At 41.1% G+C, this 25830-nt stretch overlaps 1 protein-coding gene across 4 annotated transcripts in view; it reads right to left on the reverse strand.

Annotated features, from left to right (window-relative positions):
- The window catches only part of PDE2A (phosphodiesterase 2A), a 1131360-nt gene that overhangs the window by 132868 nt on the left and 972662 nt on the right, over window positions 1-25830 (reverse strand). For all 4 annotated transcript variants that reach the window (XM_053708776.1, XM_053708774.1, XM_053708775.1 and 1 more), the window contains one exon: window positions 5257-5296. In XM_053708776.1, coding sequence (XP_053564751.1) covers window positions 5257-5296 — 40 coding nt within the window. The remainder of the gene's footprint in view (window positions 1-5256; window positions 5297-25830) is intronic.

Genomic DNA, 25830 nt, shown 5'->3' on the forward strand with positions numbered 1-25830 from the left:
GGTGAACCTTGAAAATGAACAGAAAGACAGGCTTCCATCATAACTAACTGCCCCTCTATCATACAAGTGAGAGACACTGGGGTCTATTTATGAAGCAGCGGATGCTGCTTCCGACCCTCTCCGCTTCAGTTCCGACTGAAGCGGAAGTTAAGAAGCAGCGGCCCTTAGACCGCTGCTCCTTATCTCGTCCGCAAACCCTGAGGTGGCGGACAGCAATCAGCCCGATCGAATACGATCAGGTTGATTGACACCCCCTGCTAGCAGCCGATTGGCCGCAAATCTGCAGGGGGCGGTATTGTACAGCAGTTCACCAGAACTGCTGGTGTAATGATAAATGCTGACAGCGTATGCTGTCGGCATTTATCGATGTGCGGAGAACATGATACGATACAGAGGATCATGTCTGTCCACACCTACATAAATAGACCCCACTGTCTTTATCATCGGATCATGTTATTTAAGACAAGCTGCACTCTAATCTTACTTCTCCATGAAATAATAGGCATGTGCTATTCCTTATCTCCTGCTCTTCTAAAAAATAAATGAGACAGGATGATCCAAAACTTGCTTCTCTATAAAAACAAGTGAGACAGTTTACAATCACCCCCAGCTCCTAAATTTAAATACATAAAGCCGTATCCTCATCACCCATTCCTACATAAATAATTAAGACATGCTGCCCTCATCCCGTGCTACAGAGTAAGGGGCTGATATTGAAAACATAGCAAGCATAAAGAGAAATCAGGCAAAATCTTTTGGATATTTTTTAGACCTTGTATGTAGGAGTCTCTGTTTCACATAAAGAACGTTACATGGCAACATAAAGATTTCTCAAGATAAAATCACTGTTTCTAGATTTTTTTAAGAACCTCGCCGTACCTACGAGGCTTCTTAGATCATCTCACCTGAGCAGAGAGGTTTTGAATATCAGGCCCTAAGTGAGACACAAAGCCCTAACCTCCTGCTCCTCTACAGAGTTACACGCACTGCCCTCATCTCCTGCTCCTCTACAGAGTTACACGCACTGCCCTCATCTCCTGCTCCTCTACAGAGTTACACACACTGCCCTCATCTCCTGCTCCTCTACAGAGTTACACGCACTGCCCTCATCTCCTGCTCCTCTACAGAGTTACACGCACTGCCCTCATCTCCTGCTCCTCTACAGAGTAACACACACTGCCCTCATCTCCTGCTCCTCTACAGAGTAACACGCACTGCCCTCATCTCCTGCTCCTCTACAGAGTTACACGCACTGCCCTCATCTCCTGCTCCTCTATAGAGTGACACGCACTGCCCTCATCTCCTGCTCCTCTACAGAGTAACACGCACTGCCCTCATCTCCTGTCCCTCTATAGAGTGACACACACTGCCCTCATCTCCTGCTCCTCTACAGAGTAACACGCACTGCCCTCATCTCCTGCTCCTCTATAGAGTGACACACACTGCCCTCATCTCCTGCTCCTCTACAGATTAACACGCACTGCCCTCATCTCCTGCTCCTCTACAGAGTAACACGCACTGCCCTCATCTCCTGCTCCTCTACAGAGTTACACGCACTGCCCTCATCTCCTGCTCCTCTACAGAGTAACACGCACTGCCCTCATCTCCTGTCCCTCTATAGAGTGACACACACTGCCCTCATCTCCTGCTCCTCTACAGATTAACACGCACTGCCCTCATCTCCTGCTCCTCTACAGAGTAACACGCACTGCCCTCATCTCCTGCTCCTCTACAGAGTTACACGCACTGCCCTCATCTCCTGCTCCTCTACAGAGTAACACGCACTGCCCTCATCTCCTGTCCCTCTATAGAGTGACACACACTGCCCTCATCTCCTGCTCCTCTACAGAGTGAGACGCACTGCCCTCATCTCCTGCTCCTCTACAGAGTTACACGCACTGCCCTCATCTCTTGTCCCTCTATAGAGTGACACACACTGCCCTCATCTCCTGCTCCTCTACAGAGTAACATGCACTGCCCTCATCTCTTGTCCCTCTACAGAGTGAGACACACTGCCCTCATCTCCTGCTCCTCTACAGAGTGACACGCACTGCCCTCATCTCCTGCTCCTCTACAGAGTAACACGCACTGCCCTCATCTCCTGCTCCTCTATAGAGTGACACACACTGCCCTCATCTCCTGCTCCTCTACAGAGTAACACGCACTGCCCTCATCTCCTGCTCCTCTACAGAGTAACACGCACTGCCCTCATCTCCTGCTCCTCTACAGAGTGAGACGCACTGCCCTCATCTCCTGCTCCTCTACAGAGTAACACGCACTGCCCTCATCTCCTGCTCCTCTACAGAGTAACACGCACTGCCCTCATCTCCTGCTCCTCTACAGAGTTACACGCACTGCCCTCATCTCCTGCTCCTCTACAGAGTGACACGCACTGCCCTCATCTCCTGCTCCTCTACAGAGTAACACGCACTGCCCTCATCTCCTGCTCCTCTACAGAGTAACACGCACTGCCCTCATCTCCTGCTCCTCTATAGAGTGACACACACTGCCCTCATCTCCTGCTCCTCTACAGAGTAACACGCACTGCCCTCATCTCCTGCTCCTCTACAGAGTAACACGCACTGCCCTCATCTCCTGCTCCTCTACAGAGTAACACGCACTGCCCTCATCTCCTGCTCCTCTACAGAGTAACACGCACTGCCCTCATCTCCTGCTCCTCTACAGAGTAACACGCACTGCCCTCATCTCCTGCTCCTCTATAGAGTGACACACACTGCCCTCATCTCCTGCTCCTCTACAGAGTAACACGCACTGCCCTCATCTCCTCTGCCCTCATCTCCTGCTCCTCTACAGAGTAACACACACTGCACTTATCTCCTGCTCCTCTACAGAGTAACACGCACTGCCCTCATCTCCTGCTCCTCTACAGAGTAACATGCACTGCCCTCATCTCTTGTCCCTCTATAGAGTGACACACACTGCCCTCATCTCCTGCTCCTCTACAGAGTGAGACGCACTGCCCTCATCTCCTGCTCCTCTACAGAGTAACACACACTGCACTTATCTCCTGCTCCTCTACAGAGTAACACGCACTGCCCTCATCTCCTGCTCCTCTACAGAGTAACATGCACTGCCCTCATCTCTTGTCCCTCTATAGAGTGACACACACTGCCCTCATCTCCTGCTCCTCTACAGAGTGAGACGCACTGCCCTCATCTCCTGCTCCTCTACAGAGTAACACGCACTGCCCTCATCTCCTGCTCCTCTACAGAGTAACACACACTGCCCTCATCTCCTGCTCCTCTACAGAGTAACATGCACTGCCCTCATTGCCTGCCCCTCTACAGAGTAATAAGCACTGCCCTCATCTCCTGCTCCTCTACAGAGTAACATGCACTGCCCTCATTGCCTGCCCCTCTACAGAGTAATAAGCACTGCCCTCATCTCCTGCTCCTCTACAGAGTAACATGCATTGCCCTCATCTCCTGTCCCTCTACAGAGTAACACGCACTGCCCTCATCGCCTGCCCCTCTATAGAGTAACACACACTGCCCTCATCTCCTGCTCCTCTACAGAGTAACACGCACTGCCCTCATCTCCTGCTCCTCTACAGAGTAACACACACTGCCCTCATATCCTTCTCCTCTACAGAGTGAGACACACTGCCCTCATCTCCTGCTCCTCTACAGAGTAAAATGCACTGCCCTCATCTCCTGCTCCTCTACAGAGTAACACACACTGCCCTCATCTCCTGCTCCTCTACAGAGTAACACGCACTGCCCTCATCTCCTGCTCCTCTACAGAGTAACACACACTGCCCTCATATCCTTCTCCTCTACAGAGTAACATACACAGCCCTCAACGCCTGCCCCTCTACAGAGTAACACACACTGCCCTCATCTCCTGCTCCTCTACAGAGTAACACGCACTGCCCTCACCTCCTGCTCCTCTACAGAGTAACATGCACTGCCCTCATCTCCTGCTCCTCTACAGAGTAACACGCACTGTCCTAATCTCCTGCTCCTCTACAGAGTGAGACACATTGCCCTCATCTCCTGCTCCTCTACAGAGTGAGACACATTGCTCTCATCTCCTGCTCCTCTACAGAGTGAGACACATTGCTCTCATCTCCTGCTCCTCTACAGAGTGAGACACACTGCCCTCATCTCCTGCTCCTCTACAGAGTGAGACACATTGCTCTCATCTCCTGCTCCTCTACAGAGTGAGACACATTGCTCTCATCTCCTGCTCCTCTACAGAGTGAGACACATTGCTCTCATCTCCTGCTCCTCTACAGAGTGAGACACATTGCTCTCATCTCCTGCTCCTCTACAGAGTGAGACACATTGCTCTCATCTCCTGCTCCTCTACAGAGTGAGACACACTGCCCTCATCTCCTGCTCCGCTACAGAGTGAGACACACTGCCCTCATCTCCTGCTCCTCTACAGAGTGAGACACACTGCCCTCATCTCCTACTCCTCTACAGAGTGAGACACACTGCCCTCATCTCCTGCTCCTCTACAGAGTGAGACACACTGCCCTCATCTCCTGCTCCTCTACAGAGTGAGACACACTGCCCTCATCTCCTGCTCCTCTACAGAGTGAGACACACTGCCCTCATCTCCTGCTCCTCTACAGAGTGAGACACACTGCCCTCATCTCCTGCTCCTCTACAGAGTGAGACACATTGCTCTCATCTCCTGCTCCTCTACAGAGTGAGACACATTGCTCTCATCTCCTGCTCCTCTACAGAGTGAGACACATTGCTCTCATCTCCTGCTCCTCTACAGAGTGAGACACACTGCCCTCATCTCCTGCTCCTCTACAGAGTGACACGCACTGCCCTTATCATCCTCATCATCCCACACAAATCAGACAACATAATATGTTATACATAACTAGAGATGCATCAAATACTGAATTTGTGTTTAGGGTCTAATGTCCTTTATATTATTGGAATTAACTTTTTGTATTGTTAGAATTTGACATGGTGTAATAATTTACTATTTAGAAATTATATTAAGCTTTGATTGGGCTCAACAAGCTACTCCATAAGGACACAGATTGGCCCCTTATGACAAGTAATCACTGGTGACAGATACAGAGATTATCGTTATGGACAGATGCCCTTAGCTACCCCACATGTCCAAATCACTGTACTGTATTATAGTACATAGAGATCCTGTCATCTAATAAAGACACTCACATTGTTATAGAAGTCATTTCCCAAACTCACATCCCATTCTCGTGGCAGACATAATTATTTGCTTAATACATGAAATTGAAGAACTTACCCAAATGTGTGAACAGATTTTTGGCCACTTGTAGAAGAGCCTATAGGAATAAAAGGACATTTTACTGATTTATATTTGCAAACACATTGGAATATTATGTATTTACTATAGCATGGAATCACACTGAATGCCAACCTTGTGGTTGGTACTGTATATATATGTTACTTTTACTTAGGGACATGAAACAAACATTTTCTTTCATTATTCAAAGAGAGTTTTCAATATTAAGCAACTTTCCAACTTACTTCTATTATCTAACTTGTAGCCACCAATCAGCAAGCGCTACCCAGGTGCTGAACCAAAAATGGGCCGGCTCCTAACCCTACATTTCTACTTTTTCAAATAAAGACAGCAAGAGAATGAAGAAAAATTGATAATCTGAATCATGAAAAAAAAGTGGGTTTAATATCCCTTTAAATCCTTTTGCAGGGATTAAACACACAGAAAAATAACAAAATTAATTTTATTGTTACACTGCAGTGTCTCTTTATAACGGGAAGAGAGGGGACCGGGACAATTAGATATTATAAAGAAATCAGAATGCAGAATAATGTTACACAAGACTGTCAATGCTATTCAGCAGAGTGCATAGATGCAGCCCAGATTGTGATGTCATCAGTGGGTGGAGCTTGGCAGCCATTACAAAGTGAACAGAAACAATAGTCATTTTAAATAACTTTTTTACTGTTACTGTTGCATGATATAGAAAGGGCTGCAGGAGGATATTTACAGCTTAATCTAAAGTGAGACTTTAATTATTTTATTATTTATTAATAAAATATTTTACCAGGAAGGATACATTGAGATTTCTCTCGATTTCAATTATGTCCTGGGTCCACAAAACTTAAAGATGACTACGGTGTAGACTGTCCCTTTAAGCACACAAATAAACACATTTCTAGCATTCTTATATTTACATAAGGCAGTCCTGAGCAGACTAGGAGGCCCATTTATCAAGCTCCGAATGCCCCATAACCTGTCCGCCTGCTCCGAGCAGGTGGACAGAGATCACCACAATTCAACTCGATCAAGTACGATCGGGTTGATTGACAACCCCCTGCTGGCGGCCAATTGGCTGCAAGTCTGCAGGGGGCGGCGTTGCATCAGATACGGACAGGTTTAACAGACCTTTGTTAAATAGGCCTCTAGATGTCATCTGGTTAAAATCAAACTTTTAAAAAATGCAATGGTAATTTTAACTCTGTGGTTGCCAAAAAAGGGCAACAGTGCATTGCTCTGGTTAAATCAGCCACAAGGAAGAGCACCGAACCAGTACAAAAGGACTTTGTACAGCTGAAGATGACAGTCTAGGTCACTAGAAGGGATTAGCTTGCTAGTGTTCCATCAGCTTGTGTATTAATATTTGTCAGGGATTGCTTTCAATATGATGCCAGCTTATGGTCCCTTCAGGTACTTCAATGCTTCAAAGGTTATAAAGTTACAATAAATAGGGGGTTAGTGTTCCGCTGCTTCTCATTGGCCAGCATAGTAAGAACAAATTCACACAACAAGTTAGCTGTTCAGCTATATTCTCAAAGCCAAGCTGATGCTTAAAGTGACTTCTGCTCTTTCGCCAAGAATGCTTTAGTACATGTCTCACTGTTTCTGGAAGAAATTTACTATCTAAAGCCATTAATGAAAGACGTGTCTGCCTTTAGCTTGGTTCGTTTAGTTTCCTAAATTTGCCAGGTGATTACACTAGAGGGAGATCTGTGCCCAGACTGCATTGGGTGAGATTTGCATGTCACAGTCATGTAGGGTTTAATGTCACCTGCTGCATCTGAGCTCACAATCTGTCCAGCAATCTGCCCTGGCATCTCTCACTCACACCCCCAGGGGCCACACACTGTCAAGCAAGGAAAGCAGCAGTCTCAGCTGTGAGCAAGGTTTATTTGTGTGTTGGTGCCAGCAGGCTACATTCACTAACCATATTTCTAGTCTATATTGTTCTATGCCAATGCCCACATATTAGCGAGATGGGGAAAACCTTTTTGTGAAATGCTTCAGTGCAATCTAATTATGCATAAGCTAAGTATAAGCAAATCTGACTTTGCAGGCAAAATTGATCTTTGTTTAACTCAGGGACTAATATTCTTATGCAGAATAACACATTACATTAAGGCCATTGAAGAGGTGCAGAATATATATATATTATTTTTTCTACAAAACACATTTTTTTCACTTGAGTGTATACTATCACTATTGGCTAAGAGGGGGATCTACCTTTTTGACACACCTGTAATATGCAGTCTTTTCCTAAAGCCCCTTATATATGCATCTAGAGAGGTTATTATTGCATACAGTAGACATGTACACAAACAAAAAACAATCTGATTCAGATGAATAGTTTATCACAAAAAAATACAAATAAATTGTTAAGACCTATATCCAGCCATGGGGTTATTTAGAATTTATAAAAAAAAATAAAAAAAAAAAAGATTTTTCTACTATTTCATATGGGGAACATCTTCAGGAGAGCATAGTAGCTAGTACTACTAATACAAGCCAGCAGCAGAATAAACAAATACTTTTTTAATGGGGTCATGAACAAAAGTGAAGCGTTAATGGGCCACTATCAATTTTAAACTTTTAGATTCAGATAACGCTTATAGTTAAACAAAAACCTTTGCAATTTATGTTAAAACTTAGTTATTTTCCATAAAAGAAAAGCTAAGGAGTATACATCACTGTTTGCAACAATGTTATGCATACAGTGTAAAAGACACGTGCAGGCTCCTGAGCCTACCTCAGTATGCTCCCATGAAAAGGAGAGGAGTATTTACAAAAGATACAGAAAAAGGAGGGACTTGACTGTGGATCAAGAAGTGGAAAGAGTTTAAAAGGCATTTCCTATCTGAATCACGATGTATAAGATGTGCCTGTGTCATCTTGATTTGCTGTTAAATGGCTAGTAAAGTCAAAAATACATTTTCGGACAGAGCATGACATTTTAATCAACTCATTTTACTTCTATATCACATTTACTTTGTCTTCTTGCTATCCTTTGTTGAAAAGCAAACCTCAGGAGCACAATGCACTACTGAGATCTAGTTGAACATATCAGGTGATCTAATGAGAACAGCCACTGATCAGTAGCTAGTTCCCAGTATTTTATTGCTGCGCCCCGAGCATACCTGGGTATGCGATTCAACAAAAGATAACCAAGAGAACTCAAAGCAAAGCAAAAAAAAAAAAGATCAAATCAAATTGTATAAAACTACATGTGTCTGAATCATAAGTTTAATTTTGATTTTATTGTCCTTATATTATAAACATGTGAGTTTGTAGTCACTTATCCAGTACCTCCGTAGTTCTTGTCCTGTTTCAAGTGAAATATTATTTTTCATGGTGTCATTGAGCGTCTCTTTCTTGCGCTCATGTCTGGGATTATTTCTTTGTAAGCCTCTTTTTGGCATGATCCAGGTGTGCCCGTCTTTTTGCCTGAGTAATCCTGTGCCTCGCAAAGTTTAATTAGTTTTCCATTAATACCTTCATTATGAATTCATTTTTGCATCTTTGCTGTGCCCCTTTAGCTTGGCAAGAACATCTCATCAAGCTTGATCAAGAGGCAACCTGAAAGGTTTTGTGGAGTTAATTAAATACATATTTTCATAATGAGTTATCTAATTTAAAATTGCCCTTTAAGTCTGTGAATTCTGCAAGTGTCTTAATAGTGTTGCCTGCTAATAAAAACCACATTCCCTCAACCTTGAACCTAATTGTCTTCTAATTTAGTCAACCAGTTACGTGTCAGTATAATATCTTCTGTGTCGATGGAATGGGTTTAACTCCTTTAATGCCAGAGGGAGTCTCTGTTAAAGGGACAGTAAAGTCATAATTAGACATTCATGCTTTAGACAGATCAGACAATTTTAAACAACTTCCAATTTACTTCTGTTATTTATTTATTGTCCTTCACTTGTTATTCTTTGCTGAAAGGTTTATCTAGGAAAGCTCAGGAGCAGCAAAGAACCTAGGTTCTAGCTGTTGATTGGTGGCTACATATATATACCAATTGTCATCATTAGTTCATGCATGTGTTCAGTTAGCAACCAGTAGTGCATCGTTGCTCCTTCAACAAATAATACCAAGAGAATGAAGGGATAATAATAATGATAATAGAAGTAAACTGGAAAGTTGTTTAAAATTGTATGTTCTACCTAAATCATGAAAAAAAAAATAGGGTTTCATCTCTGTGACGGACCCCAAATATCCCAACTGGGTATCTCTGCCAAAATATCCTGCTTCCTCCCCGGAACCTGTAGCTGGAGAGTGATTATAGCAAGCATCCCACCCTAATAACCAGACAAGACCAGTATTAAGGTAAAACATGAACAGACTTTATTGGGAAAATCGCACATCTTATATACACCGTCTCATCTTGATCCTGCCATTCCCACCCCTCCAGACGGGCTGGCGCCTCCATGGGAGCCATATTCACATAGAGACCCCCACAGAATCTAGGTTGCAGTTTCAGGGTGATCGTGTCATTGGAAAGCTCTTGGTCCCCAGATGCTACAGTCCAAAAAGCGACATGATCTATTACTGGGGCCCGGAACAGCAGCCTGGCAAAGGGACTGAGGTGCGGGGGGCCAAAACCCCCAGTTGCCGAGTGGGCTCCCCCTCAGCAATCACCTCAGCCCCTGTTCACCAAAGGCACAACAAATCCCCAAAAGACCGGAGCTCTGGGGCAAAGGGCCTCGGGAGCGACCTAGGATCCCTAGGTAGCCCGGCCGGTGAGTAGTTCCATAAGCCCGGCCAGCCAGGAAGGGGCCAAGCGGCCAGCTCTTTCCATGACAAAGTTCAAGCAGTGAGGACACAAAGGAAAGGGGAGTTTGGGGCACAAAGTAATCCAATATTGAGGGTGTGGGCAGTTTTGTATCCGTGACAATGTCCCTTTAATTTTATTTGATAATTTACTCAACAGGTTACATGATGATGTAATTTCAAGCAATTTATGGATTGTTTAACCCTTATGCAAAGCAAAGAGTTAATACATTTTGTGGACTATGACCGGTCAAAATTTGAGACAAAATGTCTTCCTAAAAGACAGTGTTTGTGAACCTCAGCATACTGTAGATATAAAATCATGTTGAGTACAAAAAAGAAATCCAGGGAAAAAACTAAATACTTAGGCTTTCATTTTGCTGTTGATAAGGAATAAAGGCATAAAATGAAAAAAAACAGCAGCTAGTTGCTATCTGTAAATCTTCCCACAGCTTCTTATGTTTATAGAAAGGAAAATGAATGGTCTAACAGCACCATTGTCTCATTAAACCTTTACATGAGGTATTTGTATTAATTGTTGGCTACATGGTGTTTACTGTCTGAGCATTGATGAATGTTAGAGACAGTTACTAGGGAATACTGTGGCAGAAGAGGTAATTTATTTAGAATGTTTCTATATTTAAGGATCATTATCTGGTACATGTTAATCCTACCGTGCGTGACCTCTCTACGGAGAAAATTTACTGCACTTGCCAAGGAACCAGTGATGCAATCAGTGCTTTCGACATACTACAGAATTTGAGAGACCCAGTAGGGGCTGTAGCTGTTTTTTGGTGAATAAAATATTTTTATTTTCTGATTTTCTGCTTATTGGTAATAGAGAAAGCCCCAGAACCATTAGGCCCTAAATATGGATTCGATTGGAATACTTAATGATAATAGAGCAACAAGACTGTTTTTGTAACACGCCACAGGTCCGATCTGTTTTTAAGAGCTCTAAGATAGAGGATTAAAAAAGAGAATTGAGAACACACTTGATTAACTTTTTCTAGATATTTTGTAAAGCAGATGATGAAAATTTTGAGATCTTCTGTGAGCCGTGACTTTAAAGTAAAATATTTGCCAAGGGAAATTACAGTAATATATTTCCATAGCTACCCTTTTTACACTATTAAAAAGAAAAATAGAAATGAAAATTCCTTACTGAAGGGGAAATACACTTTGTTGGAGAGATGTGCTGATCCCTTGCCTTTAGCGCAGGAGTGATGGCACGCTAACACGACCTTCTTTACATAGTCCAGGGTGCTAATAGGAGAAGCAGGCCCTGGTCCATCATGCCCCGATCGGGTCTTAAACTCTGGTCTTCCATGTTCTATCCCAATGACTCTCCCCTGAGCCACCAGAGGGCTTTGGGTGTGGATGCTTTCCTGTTGGTTTTCTCTTTCTCTCTCAGGCTCCCTAGCTCCACCTCTTGCCATTTAAACCTGCCTGGCTAATCAGTCTTTGCCGTGACATTGAGTCTATGGGGTCAATTTATCAAGCTCCGTATTTGATGCTAAAGACCGCTGCTCCATAACCTATCTGCCTGCTCTAAGGCGGCGGACAGAAATCAACCCCATCGAATACGATCGGGTTGACTGACACCCCCGACAGGTACAATGATACATGCCAACAGCGTACGCTGTCAGCATTTATCGATGTGCAGCAGACATGATATGCTACATCGTATCATGTCCGCTCGCACTATAATAAATTGACCCCTATGCCTTTGCTTGCTGAAGATGAATCCTTGTTGCTATCTGCTGTCCGGTATTGACCTTGGCTAGTTCTAGATTCCGTTTGTGTGTGACCCTTTGCTTAGATACCTGATTTTTTACTGACCTGCTGGATTTGTTACCTTGCCTGTATTTTGTACCTAGCCTCCGGATTACCCTTGTACTGTATTTGCCAGACAGATACCGACCCTGCTAGTCTGACCTTGTTTCCTGCTTACAGCTGCAGCTCCTGAGCACTTGCTCCAAAGGTGACAGGAATAGAGAACATTTACATTCATTTTAACTAAAGCAAATGCAAATGTTAACAAATATTCAGAATACCGAATAGTGCAACACATGAATATTCACAAACACTCATTTTTCATAATGTTTGTTCCAAATGATTTGTCCAAAACAGATTATTCAGTGCTGCAGAAGTCTACTTTCTTTATTAAAGATGAAATACCCTTTCATCTAGCCTTCAGGTTGGAACACTCAGTATAAAAAGTTCCCTTGAGAATACTCTAACTGAAAATACTTTATCCATTAATCAATATGTTAAGTAAATATAGATAGTTCATTTTATAATTTCCATTAATGTAGAAAATTATTGATGATAAATACAGTATCTGTACAAATATCACTTATACCACTAGATTTGTGTGTTTATTACTAAATGTATTTCCACTACAGTAATTTCCTAAGGAAAACATTTAAGATCCTGTTTGTATGTAACAGAATACCAAACTCCCATTGATGTTATCTCACTATAATTTGAAGGTAATTGACTTATAATAGAAATGGGAAATATTTCTAATTATGAAGTTTGGAATATATTAATTTAATAACCTCAAGCTGTTTCTGTAAAACAAATATTATAGTAATTGGTTTATCTGTGGTAACAGCAGGCTGACCTGCTCAGGACCTTTAGACAGTTCCATAAATGTAGTTTACTGTGTCATTATCAAATGTCCTACAGTTTACCATATTGATGATTGCAGGGTCTTTTTGTGCCAGTGTGATGCTGTTTTACACTCAAAGATGTACAGACTATACTTAGGGGTCTGCAACTTGTGCCAGAAACAAACGATAGGTAACTCGCAGGCCGGCAATTTGGACAGGGCGAGAGGGATACCCAACCAAGGCCCTACACTTGGCGGGACCCATAGTGTTTATGGTATCAGAAAGTGTAATATATAGTGTTGGGACAGGGGTTGGGCCATATAGGGGGCAAGGCATAGAGGGGGAGAGGAACAAGAGTGCTGGGTTGAGGGGACCCACAAGTTTTTCTTGCTCAGGGCTCTGCAAATGCTAAAGGTGGCCCAATAATATAAAATGATTTAATGCACGTTAAAGGGACATGTTTAATTAATTAAAAAATTATCTTTGCACTGTATTTATTTTACTCCCTTATCTTCTAATTTAACTCTGAAAATTCAGTTTTTTCCAATACTGAGAATCGGAAGTCTACAATGAAGAATTCACAAGACTAACCCTCCAATGTATCTGTCCCCAACTGACATTAGAAAGGAGATAAGATGATCACACTTATGCAGTTTTGCTAATAAAATAACTGACAGGTCTAGTTTATTCCAGGAACAAGTCCGGATTTACTCCTCTGAATAAGGCAAGTGGTGGTGGGGACTTTGGCCATTGAAAAACCATTTTGCTTTTATTGTAATCACAATCACCTGGGATGCTAATTCACTGCAAGACTAAACGTTCTCATTTCAAGGTGTTTTATTTCTTTTTTTACAAAACACTCCAAATCCTTTTGCAAGGACATAAAGGTTCCTATATGATATATACTATAATTGCGCTTGTAACGCGTCCGTCGCCAGTTACGCACACATCCTCGAAGGAATGATGGCAGCGCGAGGCAGCCAAAAGAATGTTGGCTGCACACACAGCCAAAAAAATTCACCTGGATGCAGCAAAGCTCGGAATGCAGCTAAGGCAAATGGAGCATTACAAAAAAACGTAACCGTCCGCAATAAGTATTACAAAAAATCGAACTGCCCGTACCAATTATTAAGAAAAAAATAATAATAAAATTATTAACCCCTAAATCCGCCAACCCTAACATTGCAATCTACCTAATACATCTATTAACCCCTAATCTGCCATTCCCCACATTGCAAATTAAATAATTAATTTATTACCCCCTAAACCGCCATCCACCACCAACACAATAAACTAATTTACCTATTAACTCCTACACCGCCAACCCCCACAACCCAAATAACTAAGTTAATGACTAAGCCCCCTAACCAAACACCTCCTAAATTAACCCCTTAATTACATAAAATAATAAAATACTACATTACTTAAAAAAAATAAAAAAATAAGATTACATTAAATTAATCTAAAATTACACAAAATAAAAAAAGTCTAACATTACAGAAAATAATAAACCACATTATCCAAAATAAAAAAATAAATAAACCTAATCCCTATCGGCTAGATTTAGAGTTTGGCGTTAGCCGTCAAAACCAGCGTTAGAGGCTCCTAACGCTGGTTTTGAGCTACCGCCGGTATTTAGAATCTTGTAGGTAAGGGTCTAACGCTCACTTTGCAGCCACGACTTTTCCATACCGCAGATCCCCCTACGCCATTTGCGTATCCTATCTTTTCAATGGGATCTTTCTAACGCCGGTATTTAGAGCCTTGGCTGAAGTGAGCATTAGAAATCTAACAACAAAACTCCAGCCGCAGAAAAAAGTCAGTAGTTAAGAGCTTTCTGGGCTAACGCCGGTTCATAAAGCTCTTAACTACTGTGCACTAAAGTACACTAACACCCACATCGCTGCCACTCTATTAAAAATTTTTAGCCCCTAATCTGCCGCTCCGTACACCGCCGCAACCTACGTTATCCCTATGAACCTCTAATCTGCTGCCCCTAACACCGCCGACCCCTATATTATATTTATTAACCCCTAATCTGCCGGCCCCAACGTCGCCTCCACCTACCTACAATTATTAACCCCTAATCTGCCGACCGGACCTCACCGCTACTATAATAAATGTATTAACCCCTAATCCGCCTCACTCCACCTCAATAACCCTATAATAAATAGTATTAACCCCTAATCTGCCCTCCCTAACATCGCCGACACCTAACTTTAAGTATTAACCCCTAATCTGCCGACCGGACCTCACCGCTACTCTAATACATTTATTAACCCCTAAAGCTATGTCTAACCCTAACACTAACACCCCCCTAAGTTAAATATAATTTAAATCTAACAAAATAAATGAACTCTTATTAAATAAATTATTCCTATTTAAAGCTAAATACTTACCTGTAAAATAAACCCTAATATAGCTACAATATAAATAATAATTATATTGTAGCTATTTTAGGACTAATATTTATTTTACAGGCAACTTTGTATTTATTTTAACCAGGTACAATAAATATTAAATAGTTAATAACTATTTAATAGCTACCTAGTTAAAATAATTACAAAATTACCTGTAAAATAAATCCTAACCTAAGTTACAATTAAACCTAACACTACACTATAAATAAATTAATTAAATAAAATACCTACAATTACCTACAATTAAACCTAACACTACACTATCAATAAATTAATTAAATACAATACCTACAAATAAATACAATTAAATAAACTAACTAAGTTACAAAAAATAAAAAAATATTTACAAACATTAGAAAAATATTACAACAATTTTAAACTAATTACACCTACTCTAAGCCCCCTAATAAAATAACAAAGCTCCCCAAAATAAAAAAATGCCCTACCCTATTCTAAATTAAAAAAGTTCAAAGCTCTTTTACCTTACCAGCCCTTAAAAGGGCCCTTTGCGGGGCATGCCCCAAAGAATTCCGCTCTTTTGCCTGTAAAAAAAAAAATACAACCCCCCCAACATTACAACCCACCACCCACATACCCTTAATCTAACCCAAACCCCCCTTAAAAAAACTTAACACTACCCCCCTGAAGATCATCCTACCTTGAGTCGTCTTCACTCAGCCGAGCCACCAATGGAACTGAAGAGGAGATCCGGAGCGGCAAAAGTGATCCTCCAAGCGGCGCTGAAGAAGTCTTCCATCCGGGCGATGTCACCTTCCAAGCGGGGTCTTCAATCTTCTTTCTTCCGGATCCATGTTCATCCCGCCGACGCGGAACATCCATCTTCACCGACGACTTCCTGACGAATGACGGTTCCTTTAAGGGACGTCATCCAAGATGGCGTCCCTCGAATTCCGATTGGCTGATAGGATTCTATCAGCCAATCGGAATTAAGGTAGGAAAATTCTGATTGGCTGATGGAATCAGCCAATCAGATTGAGCTTGCATTCTATTGCATTCTATTGGCTGTTTAAAATTGTTGTAATATTTTTCTAATGTTTGTAAAAAAAAAAATATTTTTTGTAACTTAGTTCTTTTTTATTTTTTGTACTTTAGTTAGTTTATTTAATTGCATTTATTTGTAGGTATTGTATTTAATTAATTTATTGATAGTGTAGTGTTAGGTTTAATTGTAGATAATTGTAGGTATTTTATTTAATTAATTTATTGATACTGTAGTGTTAGGTTTAATTGTAACTTAGGTTAGGATTTATTTTACAGGTAATTTTGTAATTATTTTAACTAGGTAGCTATTAAATAGTAAATAACTATTTAATAGCTATTGTACCTGGTTAAAATAAATACAAAGTTGCCTGTAAAATAAATATTAATCCTAAAATAGCTACAATATAATTATAATTTATATTGTAGCTATATTAGGGTTTATTTTACAGGTAAGTATTTAGCTTTAAATAGGAATAATTTATTTAATAAGAGTTAATTTATTTTGTTAGATTTAAATTATATTTAACTTAGGGGGGTGTTAGTGTTAAGGTTAGACTTAGCTTTAGAGGTTAATACATTTGTAAGAGTAGCAGTGAGGTCCGGTCGGCAGATTAGGGGTTAATACTTGAAGGTAGGTGTCAGCAATGTTAGGGAGGGCAGATTAGGGGTTAATACTATTTATTATAGGGTTAGTGAGGCGGATTAGGGGTTAATACATTTATTATAGTAGCGGTGAGGTCCGGTCGGCAGATTAGGGGTTAATAATTGTAGGTAGGTGGAGGTGACGTTGGGGACGGCAGATTAGGGGTTAATAAATATAATATAGGGGTCGGCGGTGTTAGGGGCAGCAGATTAGGGGTTCATAGGGATAACGTAGGTTGCAGCGGTGTACGGAGCGGCAGATTAGGGGTTAAAAAAATATGCAGGTGTCAGCGATAGCGGGGGCGGCAGATTAGGGGTTAATAAGTGTAAGGTTAGGGGTGTTTAGACTCGGGGTACATGTTAGGGTGTTAGGTGCAGACTTAGGAAGTGTTTCCCCATAGAAAACAATGGGGCTGCGTTAGGAGCTGAACGCTGCTTTTTTGCAGGTGTTAGGTTTTTTTTCAGCTCAAAATACCCCATTGTTTTCTATGGGGGAATCGTGCACGAGCACGTTTTTGAAGCTGGCCACGTCCGTAAGCACCGCTGGTATTGAGAGTTGCAGTGGCGGTAAATATGCTCTACGCTCCCTTTTTGGAGCCTAACGCAGCCCTTCTGTGAACTCTAAATACCAGCGGTATTTAAAAGGTGCGGGAGAAAAAAAGCCAGCGTTAGCTACGCGGGTCGTTACCGACAAAACTCTAAATCTAGCCATATGAAAATAAAAAAAGCTCCCCAAAAATAAAAACACCCTCTAATCTAAAAATAACCTACCACTAGCCCTTAAAAGGGCCCTTTGAATAGCATTGCCCCACGTTAAACAGTTATTTTCCTTAAAAAAAATACTACAGTAAAACCCCCTACCTACCAAACCCCCCAAAATAAAAAGCCTAACACTAAAAAACCTAAACTTGTATGGGCATTCAGCTCTTTTTCAATTGCCCAAAAAACCCTAATTTAAAAAAAAAAAGCCTAACACTAAAGCCCCAAATAGGTACTCACAGTTCCTAAAGTCTGGTGGAGAAGGTCTTCTTCCAGGGGGGTCCATCATCTTCATCCACAACGAAGGTGGCACAGAACGGAGGTCCGGAGTGGTCTTCCCAGATGTGGCGATCCTCTGCGGCAGTCATTGGCGGCGTACCTCAGTGGCGGAATGGAGGTTCCTTTTCATGCGATCGTCCACCGCACACTGAAGATTTAATGCAAGGTACCCCATATTTATTGTGGTACCTTGCATTCCTTTTGGCTGATTTCAAAATTTCAGCCAATAGGAATGCAAAGTACCCCAAATTGATTGCGGTACCTTGCATTCAATATTCAGTCACAACGGACATCGGATGAAGAGGAGCCTCCATGTCGCTGAGGTCCACCACCGCCAAGGACCACTGCTGAGGATCCAGGCATTTAGCACTTAGCTGCGCACCTCCGCTCCACGCCACCTTCACTCCGGATGAAGATAGAAGATGATGGATCCATCTGGAAGAGGACCTTCTCCGCTGGACTTCAGAAACAGTGAGTACCTATTTGGGGCTTAGGTTTAGACTTTTTTATTTTCATTTTTGGGGTGTTTTTTTTTTTAAAGATTAGGGGTTTTTTTGGTCTTGAAAAAGAGCTGATTGCCCTTTAAGGGCAATGCCCATACAAATGTTATGGGCAATGTTAGGGGTAACTTAGTATTTTTTAGTAGTAAAAGAGCTGTTTAACTTAGGGCAATGCCCTACAAAAGGCCATTTTAAGGGCTATTGGTAGTCTAGTTGGTATTAGATTAGGGGGTGCTTTTAATTTTATAGGGGTATTCGTTTAGGTTTAATGTTATTATTTTGGATAGCTTTGTTTATTTTTTCTGTACTTTTACTTTTTTATTTTTTTTAACTGTAGCTTGGGGTGTTGCATTTTTAATACATAGACTGCCCTCTGGGCAGGTTTATCGCCTAGAATATTATAAAATAAAAACTTTTTTGTGTATTTTTATATCGCTTATTGCTCCTCTAGAAAGTGTTTAAAACAGTGGGTCAATTATAATCTACTGTATAGCTGGTCCTCATAATGATTTTTGGTTTTCGGGCAAATTGGTCAGTGTGTTTTTCAAGTTATCAAAATACAAAATGGATCTGGCTGCTAAAAATTCACACCCGTTAATGTGTTTTCAACAGAAAAGTTCTCGAAAACTTGTTTTAGTTTAAGTACCTTTTATTGGTATATAAACTGAGAAACTACACAAAACTGATGTATACAATAACCCCTTCAAACCTCTCGAGGCTACAGTAAAGTTATTTTAAATTAATTTGTGTGAGATTAACCTATTGTAATCCCAATGCACCCTGATCACTGCTAAACCAACTGAATTCCATTTGAATGTAGGCATAATGGTCATTCTGGGCATGTTTTCTCAAAGACTATATTGAAAATTTTAATGTTTTAAAAGTATTTTATTTTTTAATATTTACATTTATTGATTTTCAAAGTACCATTTTCCAGATTGGTGTGATCTACATCTGAAAAAAAAGACTACAAGTTTCTATTAGAAGGACTTATGATGTCTTCTAAAACTGTATTTTAACAGTACTGAAACTGTAAAACGTGAAACCGCCCCATTGCTAAAGTATATCTGTAAAAAAAGATGTTCAAACAAATCTTCCCTTGTAAATAGGTTTTAAAAGGAAACGCACATTCGTGACTGGGCTCTAAGAGCAGACAATGCCTTTGTGAGCATTACAAGCTTTATGCATAAATTGTACTTAGTATTTGTTGTTATTTGAGCTACCTACAAACACTAATGCATAGGTTTACTGAGGACTGTGTATTCAATATGTAATAAACTCCAGAGAACTGTGAGCATACAGCAGTCTTTATTTCCCCTTTATGTCTACCAATGGTAACTAACAAGGTAAGTTCTACCTTCAAACTTTTCTGGTTTAATTTCATTACAGCCAAGTCCAACCTTAGCATTTGCGGGGACCTTGGGCAAGATACATTTATGGGGCCCCTCAGCCCATTGCCCGTATTCGCCTCCAATGTATGCCCTGCCCCTTGCATTGCCCACCCTTGTGCCAACATTCAGTTATACCTATATAAAGAATAACTCAAAATATTAGACCTCCTTATACCATAAACACGTCTTATAAACTAAATGCAACATATACATTGCATCATCTCATAACCTCAAAGCTGACATTGTGAGGCACCCCAAAGAGCAGGGCCCTGAGCGAGTGCCCCCCTCGCCCTGCCTCAAGGGCAGCATGATTACAGCCATTATGGCCTTTAACCAATTTTTTCATTCTGTAAACCATTATTGAATATATTTTAACAAAAATAATAACATCTCTCCAGCTTAGGGCAGAATCAGTTTTCACACTCTTCTATTTGTAGTATTTATTTGGCCAAATACATAACAGGCTTTCTATATTTTTATGTATCTTAATTTCAATGACATTAAGTGTATGAGCATCCATTAATATTTACACGGCCCAATCTGTTGCGTCTCAGAGATGTCAATACAAAGAGTGATGTATTGACATAAAAAAGACATTCTGCAAATTAAGATCTAGGTTAATTGCTTGAAAATGAGACACATTTATAATTAGCACTCACATCAGGTGCCGCCTGTAGTGCAGGCTTGTTGGGGGGTCTTTAGTGTTGCCCTTTTAATTGCTGGTAATAAGATACTCTTTTTAAGGGAATTGAATAGAAAGGACAGAAAAATGAGCTTTGATTCATCTAGCTCTATATCTGGATAGGGGTGACGTTCTCAACCATTTGAGGTAGTAACAACATTATCTGTTTTAATTACATTCTGGAATGTAGCTTCATTTAGATACAATGTTTCTCGCTCAACTCTCAAAGTCAATTAAAATAACCATGTGTGAAACACACCAATTGACTCAAGCTTAGGATGGATACTGTCTATTTTAGAAACCCTTCTGTATTAGCAAAAACATCATTTATTCTTACCTAATAAATTGATATCTTTTTTGGTTATGAGAGTCCACAAGACCTGAATTTTGGGAATTACATCACCAGGAGGAGGCAAAGACGCCCTACACCAGAGCACCATTATTTCTCCCACTTCCCCTTCCCTCCCAGTAGTGCGTATAACCAAGGATAGGAAGAAAGAAGAAGAAAAGTCGGGTAAAGAGGTGCAAAACTAAAACTGCCACCACCAACAAAAAAGGAACGGTTTGTGGACTCTCACAACCAACAAAGAAATTACTTTATCAGGTAAGAATAAATTATGTTTGTTTTTTAATTGTTTTGAGAGTCCATTAGACCTTACTCTTTGGAACTAATATCCAAGCTGAGAAGTCCACAAAAAATGGCAGGATTTAAACAAATAATAGCGGGAACCTATTTAACAGTAACCACTGCCTGAAGGCAAAAATGTCAAAATGATAACATTTACTGAAGGTATGCAAAGAAGACCAGGTTATAGCCTTGAATATCTGTTTAATTGAATCCTGATTCTGGAAGGCACAAGAAGTAGAGACAGAATGAGTATAGTGAGCCGTAATTCTGGCACACAGTTGCTGACCCGCCTCCAAGCAGGCTTTGTGACTTAAACTCCTCAGCCAATATGACAAAGACACAGAAGTAGCCTTCTGACTGACCCTTACTTTTTCCTGAATATGAGACAAACAAGCGTTGATATTGACAAAAATCCTTCATAGTCTGTAAATAAAACTTAACTGGCTTAACCACATTTAAATAATGCAATAGTCTTTCCTTAGAAGACTGTGGCTTAGGACATAAAGAAGGAATAACAATTTCCTGATTAATGTTTTCCACTGAAACTACCTTTAGCAACGTAATACAAACGTAATACAGCCTTATCATGATGAAAAAACAAATAAGGTGGATCACAAGACAAAGCCGATAACTCTGAATCCCTTTTTAGCTGAAGAAATGGGAAACAAGAACAGGACTTCCCAAAATAGCAACTTGATGTCCAAGGAATGCTTCGGCTAAAAATGCGGAATTGCAGGACTCTAAGGACCAAATTAAAATTGCATGGTGGAGAAACCGGTTTGATTACAGGTCTAATTTTCATTTTCAGAGCCTGAACAGATTACTGAATATCAGGAAGATGATCTAGACTCCTGTGAAGCAAATCAGAAAGTGCAGAAATCTGTCCATTGATAGAAATGGCTGACAAGCCCTTATCAAATCCTTCCTGAAGAAGCTGAAAAAAAATGGGGAATTCTCACAGAATGCCAAGATAAACCCCTTTAAGTACACATAGAAATATATAGCCTCCACACCTTGTGTTGACTCTTTCTTGTAGCAGGCTTACAAGTTTGTATCAATGTCTCAATCAACGAATCGGAGAAACCCTTCCGAGAAAAAAATAACCCTTCAGTCTCCAAGCAGATAAACTAAGAGATTGAAGATTTTGATAAAATAATGTACCCTGCGCTAGAAGATCTGGATTCTGAGGAAGATGCCACTGAGAAGCACTGGACATCGGTACAAGGTCGGCATACCAAGTCCTTTAGGGTCACATCAGATGGGCAACACATTTTCCTGCTTGATTTGAGCCACCACTCTGGGAGGAACAACAATTGGATGAAACAGATAATGCAATAGTCTTTCCTTGACCCATTGCAATCTGTATTTTGTCCCCATCACTCCACAGAGACAGCAATCGTTAGGGTTACCAATGACCTTTTTACAGCAAAATCCAAAGGCCACTTATCCTCCTTCATCTGTCTGCAGCCTTTGATACTATTGACCACCCTCTTTTGCTCCAAACCCTCCAATCCTTAAGCATTTGTGATACAGCCCTCTTGTAGTTCTCTTCCTACCTGTCTAACCGTACCTTTAGTGTAGAATGTTTGGTAGGTTTAGACTGTCTAGCTGGTGGGGAATCTAGCACACCTGAAGTAAACTTTATCCCAAAGTTTAAAGAGTTATAGTTAGTTGTAGTAGGTGGCGCAAAACAAGTTGCTATTCCCAATGTGTCTTACTGTAAATATGTGTGATAATATGTGGGCTCAATATATGTTAATGTTTTGATGAGTCCTAATTTTATATTCTCTTTTGGAAAAAATGGATGTCGAAACTATTTAAGAAATAAATATGATCCTTTATTTGATTATGGTAAATTTACCCAATAGTAGTGATGCTAAAAGTACAGTTAAACAAAAATTATTACAATTCCTTCAAAGTTTAAAAAATGACACCGGTGTCTATATGTATAAAAATGTACATAATATATAAAAAATAAATTAAATTAAAATAATAACGTTGAAATCTTATAATTTATACAGTTTTGGGTTTATCACAAGTTGTAATTTCTAACAGAATGTTTGTAGATACAATTTTATAGTGGATAAAACAATAGTTGCTGTATAGTTCATATAGGATACTTTGTTTCAAATTCAGCTATGCAATTGAGATCTTATCTTAGGCAACTATATATCAAATGTAGAGGTATGTTGGTGCGATTTTTATCACACTATAATATAAGTATACAAATTAGTACCTTGAAGTGTATCTGTTTGATATCACTTTTGTGAGATAATTGCGGTTAAATAAACGCCGCTATGCCAGTGTTTTGATTTAAGTTTCAAGATCAAGCTGGTGGCAGTTCTATATGAGCTGCTGGCGGTTAAATAAATGCCGCTTTGGTTTCCTCTTATTAGGTGGGCTTATCTGTTTGCTGCGAGAAAATTCACTTTTATATAAGTGTTTGGGTAGTTGTCGTGGCCGCTCAGTTACCTTATCCTTTGTCGGTCAGTGACCGATCGCGCTCTTAAGGGTTTCTTGGTGGGATCTTCGTTGCGGTTAAGTGCTAACCGTTTGCTGATGTTTTTTTAAGTATCTCCGGTTTTTCTATTCTGTGGCTTGTCTGTCGGTCAGTGACCAATCACGATGGTATGGTTGTTGGATAACCTCCTGATGTGGAATTTTTGCGTGCCTTTCCGGTCTGTTGTTCCCAGGTTTCTTAGATGTTGGTCAGTGACCGATCTGGGTGCTGAAATGTGGTTGTTGGGATAAGTAGAAAGTTTGTAGGATAAGTAAAAAAAGGATTTCTAGTTATCAATGTGATCTTTGCGGTTAAATATATGCCGCTCAGTGGGAACTTGAATATTTCAACTGGGTATAGCTGGTATTCACTTTGTCTTCTCAAATCCTGTGCAGGTGTGCTCTGGTATCAACATGTTTCGGCTGGACAGCCTTTAGTGTAGCCTTCTCTGGGGCTTCCTTTGCCCTGTCACCACTTTCTGTTGGGGTGCCGCAAGGCTCTGTCCTCAGTCCCCTTCTCTTCTCAATCTACACATCATCATTAGGTTCCATAATAAAGTCCCACACGACACCCAAATCTACCTCTCTGCACCAGACCTATCTCCTTTCTTGCTAACCCGTGTCACTAACTGTCTTTCTCATATATTTTCCTGTCTCTCATTACCTTAAGATAAAGCTCTCCAAAACTGAGCTCCTTATTTTTCTCTCCTTCTTCTAAAATCTCCACTCCCATCTCTCTATGACTATCAACTACTCCATCGTTACCCCTATCCTGCATGCCCAAATTCTTGGGGTAACATTTGACTCAGATCTTTATTTCACTCCTCACAATAAGTCCTTGGTTAAATCCTGCTGCTTCCATCTTAAAAACATCTCTAAAAATAGATATTTCCTTACACAAGACACAACTAAGATTTTAATCTACTCTCTCACCCTTTCCCACCTCAAGTACTGTAACTCCGTCCTCTCTGGTCTTCCTAGCTGCCGCCTAGGTCCTTTACAATCCATAATGAATGCCTCTGCCAGGCTCATCTTCCTTACACGTCTCTTTTCATCTGCTGCACCTCTCTGCCAATCCCTTTACTGGCTTCCTCTTGCCTCCAGGCTTAAACACAAAATTCTGACTGTGACATACAAGGCCATCAACTGCACTTCTCCCCTTTATATCTCAGACCTTGGAGCCTATTTATCAAAGGTCTTGCGGAACTGATCCGACAGTGCGGTTCAGGTCCGCAAAACCTCGCTGAATGCGGAGAGCAATACGCTCTCCGCATTTAACATTGCACCAGCAGCTCACAAGAGCTGCTGGTGCAACGCTGCCCCCTGCTGACTCGCGGCCAATCGGCGACATCAGAGCAGGCGGACAGGGTTATGGAGCAGCGGTCCTTAGAATACTCACCAGAAGCTCTGTTGGGATCTTGATAAATGGGCCCCCTTGTCTCGGAGACATCAGAGCAGGTGGACAGGGTTATGGAGCAGCGGTCCTTAGAAGACTCACCAGAAGCTCTGTTGGGATCTTGATAAATGGGCCCCCTTGTCTCCAGATACTCTCTCTCACACCCCCTTCGCTCTGCTCACAACCTCCTAATCTCCTCCTCTTTTGTTACCTCCTCACATTCCGTTTACAGGACTTCTCCAGACTGGCTCCCATCTTGTTGAACTATTTGCCTCGCTCCACAAGACTCTCCCCTATTTTTGAAAGCTTCAAGTGCTCCCTAAAAACTCTACTGTTCAGGGATGCATACAACCTACACTAAACTTTCCTACTACTAGTTCCTCTCCTCCATTACTTTCCGCCATGAACCGCCTTAGCATGTAAGCCTATGAGCCCAACTGTTTGCAGATCACCTTCATAAGAGCTGACTACAACAGTGCGACTCTCGGCAGAGCCCTCTACCCATTTGATCCCTATAAATGTTACCTTGTATATCGCCTATGTTTATAGTGCTGCGGAATCTGTTGGCGATCTACAAATAAACGATAATAATCATAATAATAATAACAGATAAACTAGATTATACCTGCAAGGGGCAACTAAGGGGTCTATTAGTACCACCTTAGGGTCCCTTGATCTTGACCCATACCTTGTTAGTTTGTGATTCAGACGAGATGTCATTAGGTCTATCTCCGGAAGCCCCCAGGACTGATCAACTGATTAAATACATCCTGCTTGAGCAACCATTTAAACGAGTGTTGTGTCTGGTGGCTCTGATAATGGCCAAAATGGTGCATCAATGTACCTCTGCCCAGTTCAGGATTCGAGACACCTACTGCATTGCTAAAGAGCTTCGTGTACCCCTCTGATGATTTATGTATGCCACCGTAGTGATATTGTCTGATAGAAAATGTAGAACTGGGACAGAGAGTTGAGGCCACGTCAATAGAGC

This window comes from Bombina bombina, chromosome 3 (assembly GCF_027579735.1).
Source record: "Bombina bombina isolate aBomBom1 chromosome 3, aBomBom1.pri, whole genome shotgun sequence".
Taxonomy (NCBI): Eukaryota; Metazoa; Chordata; class Amphibia; order Anura; family Bombinatoridae; genus Bombina; species Bombina bombina.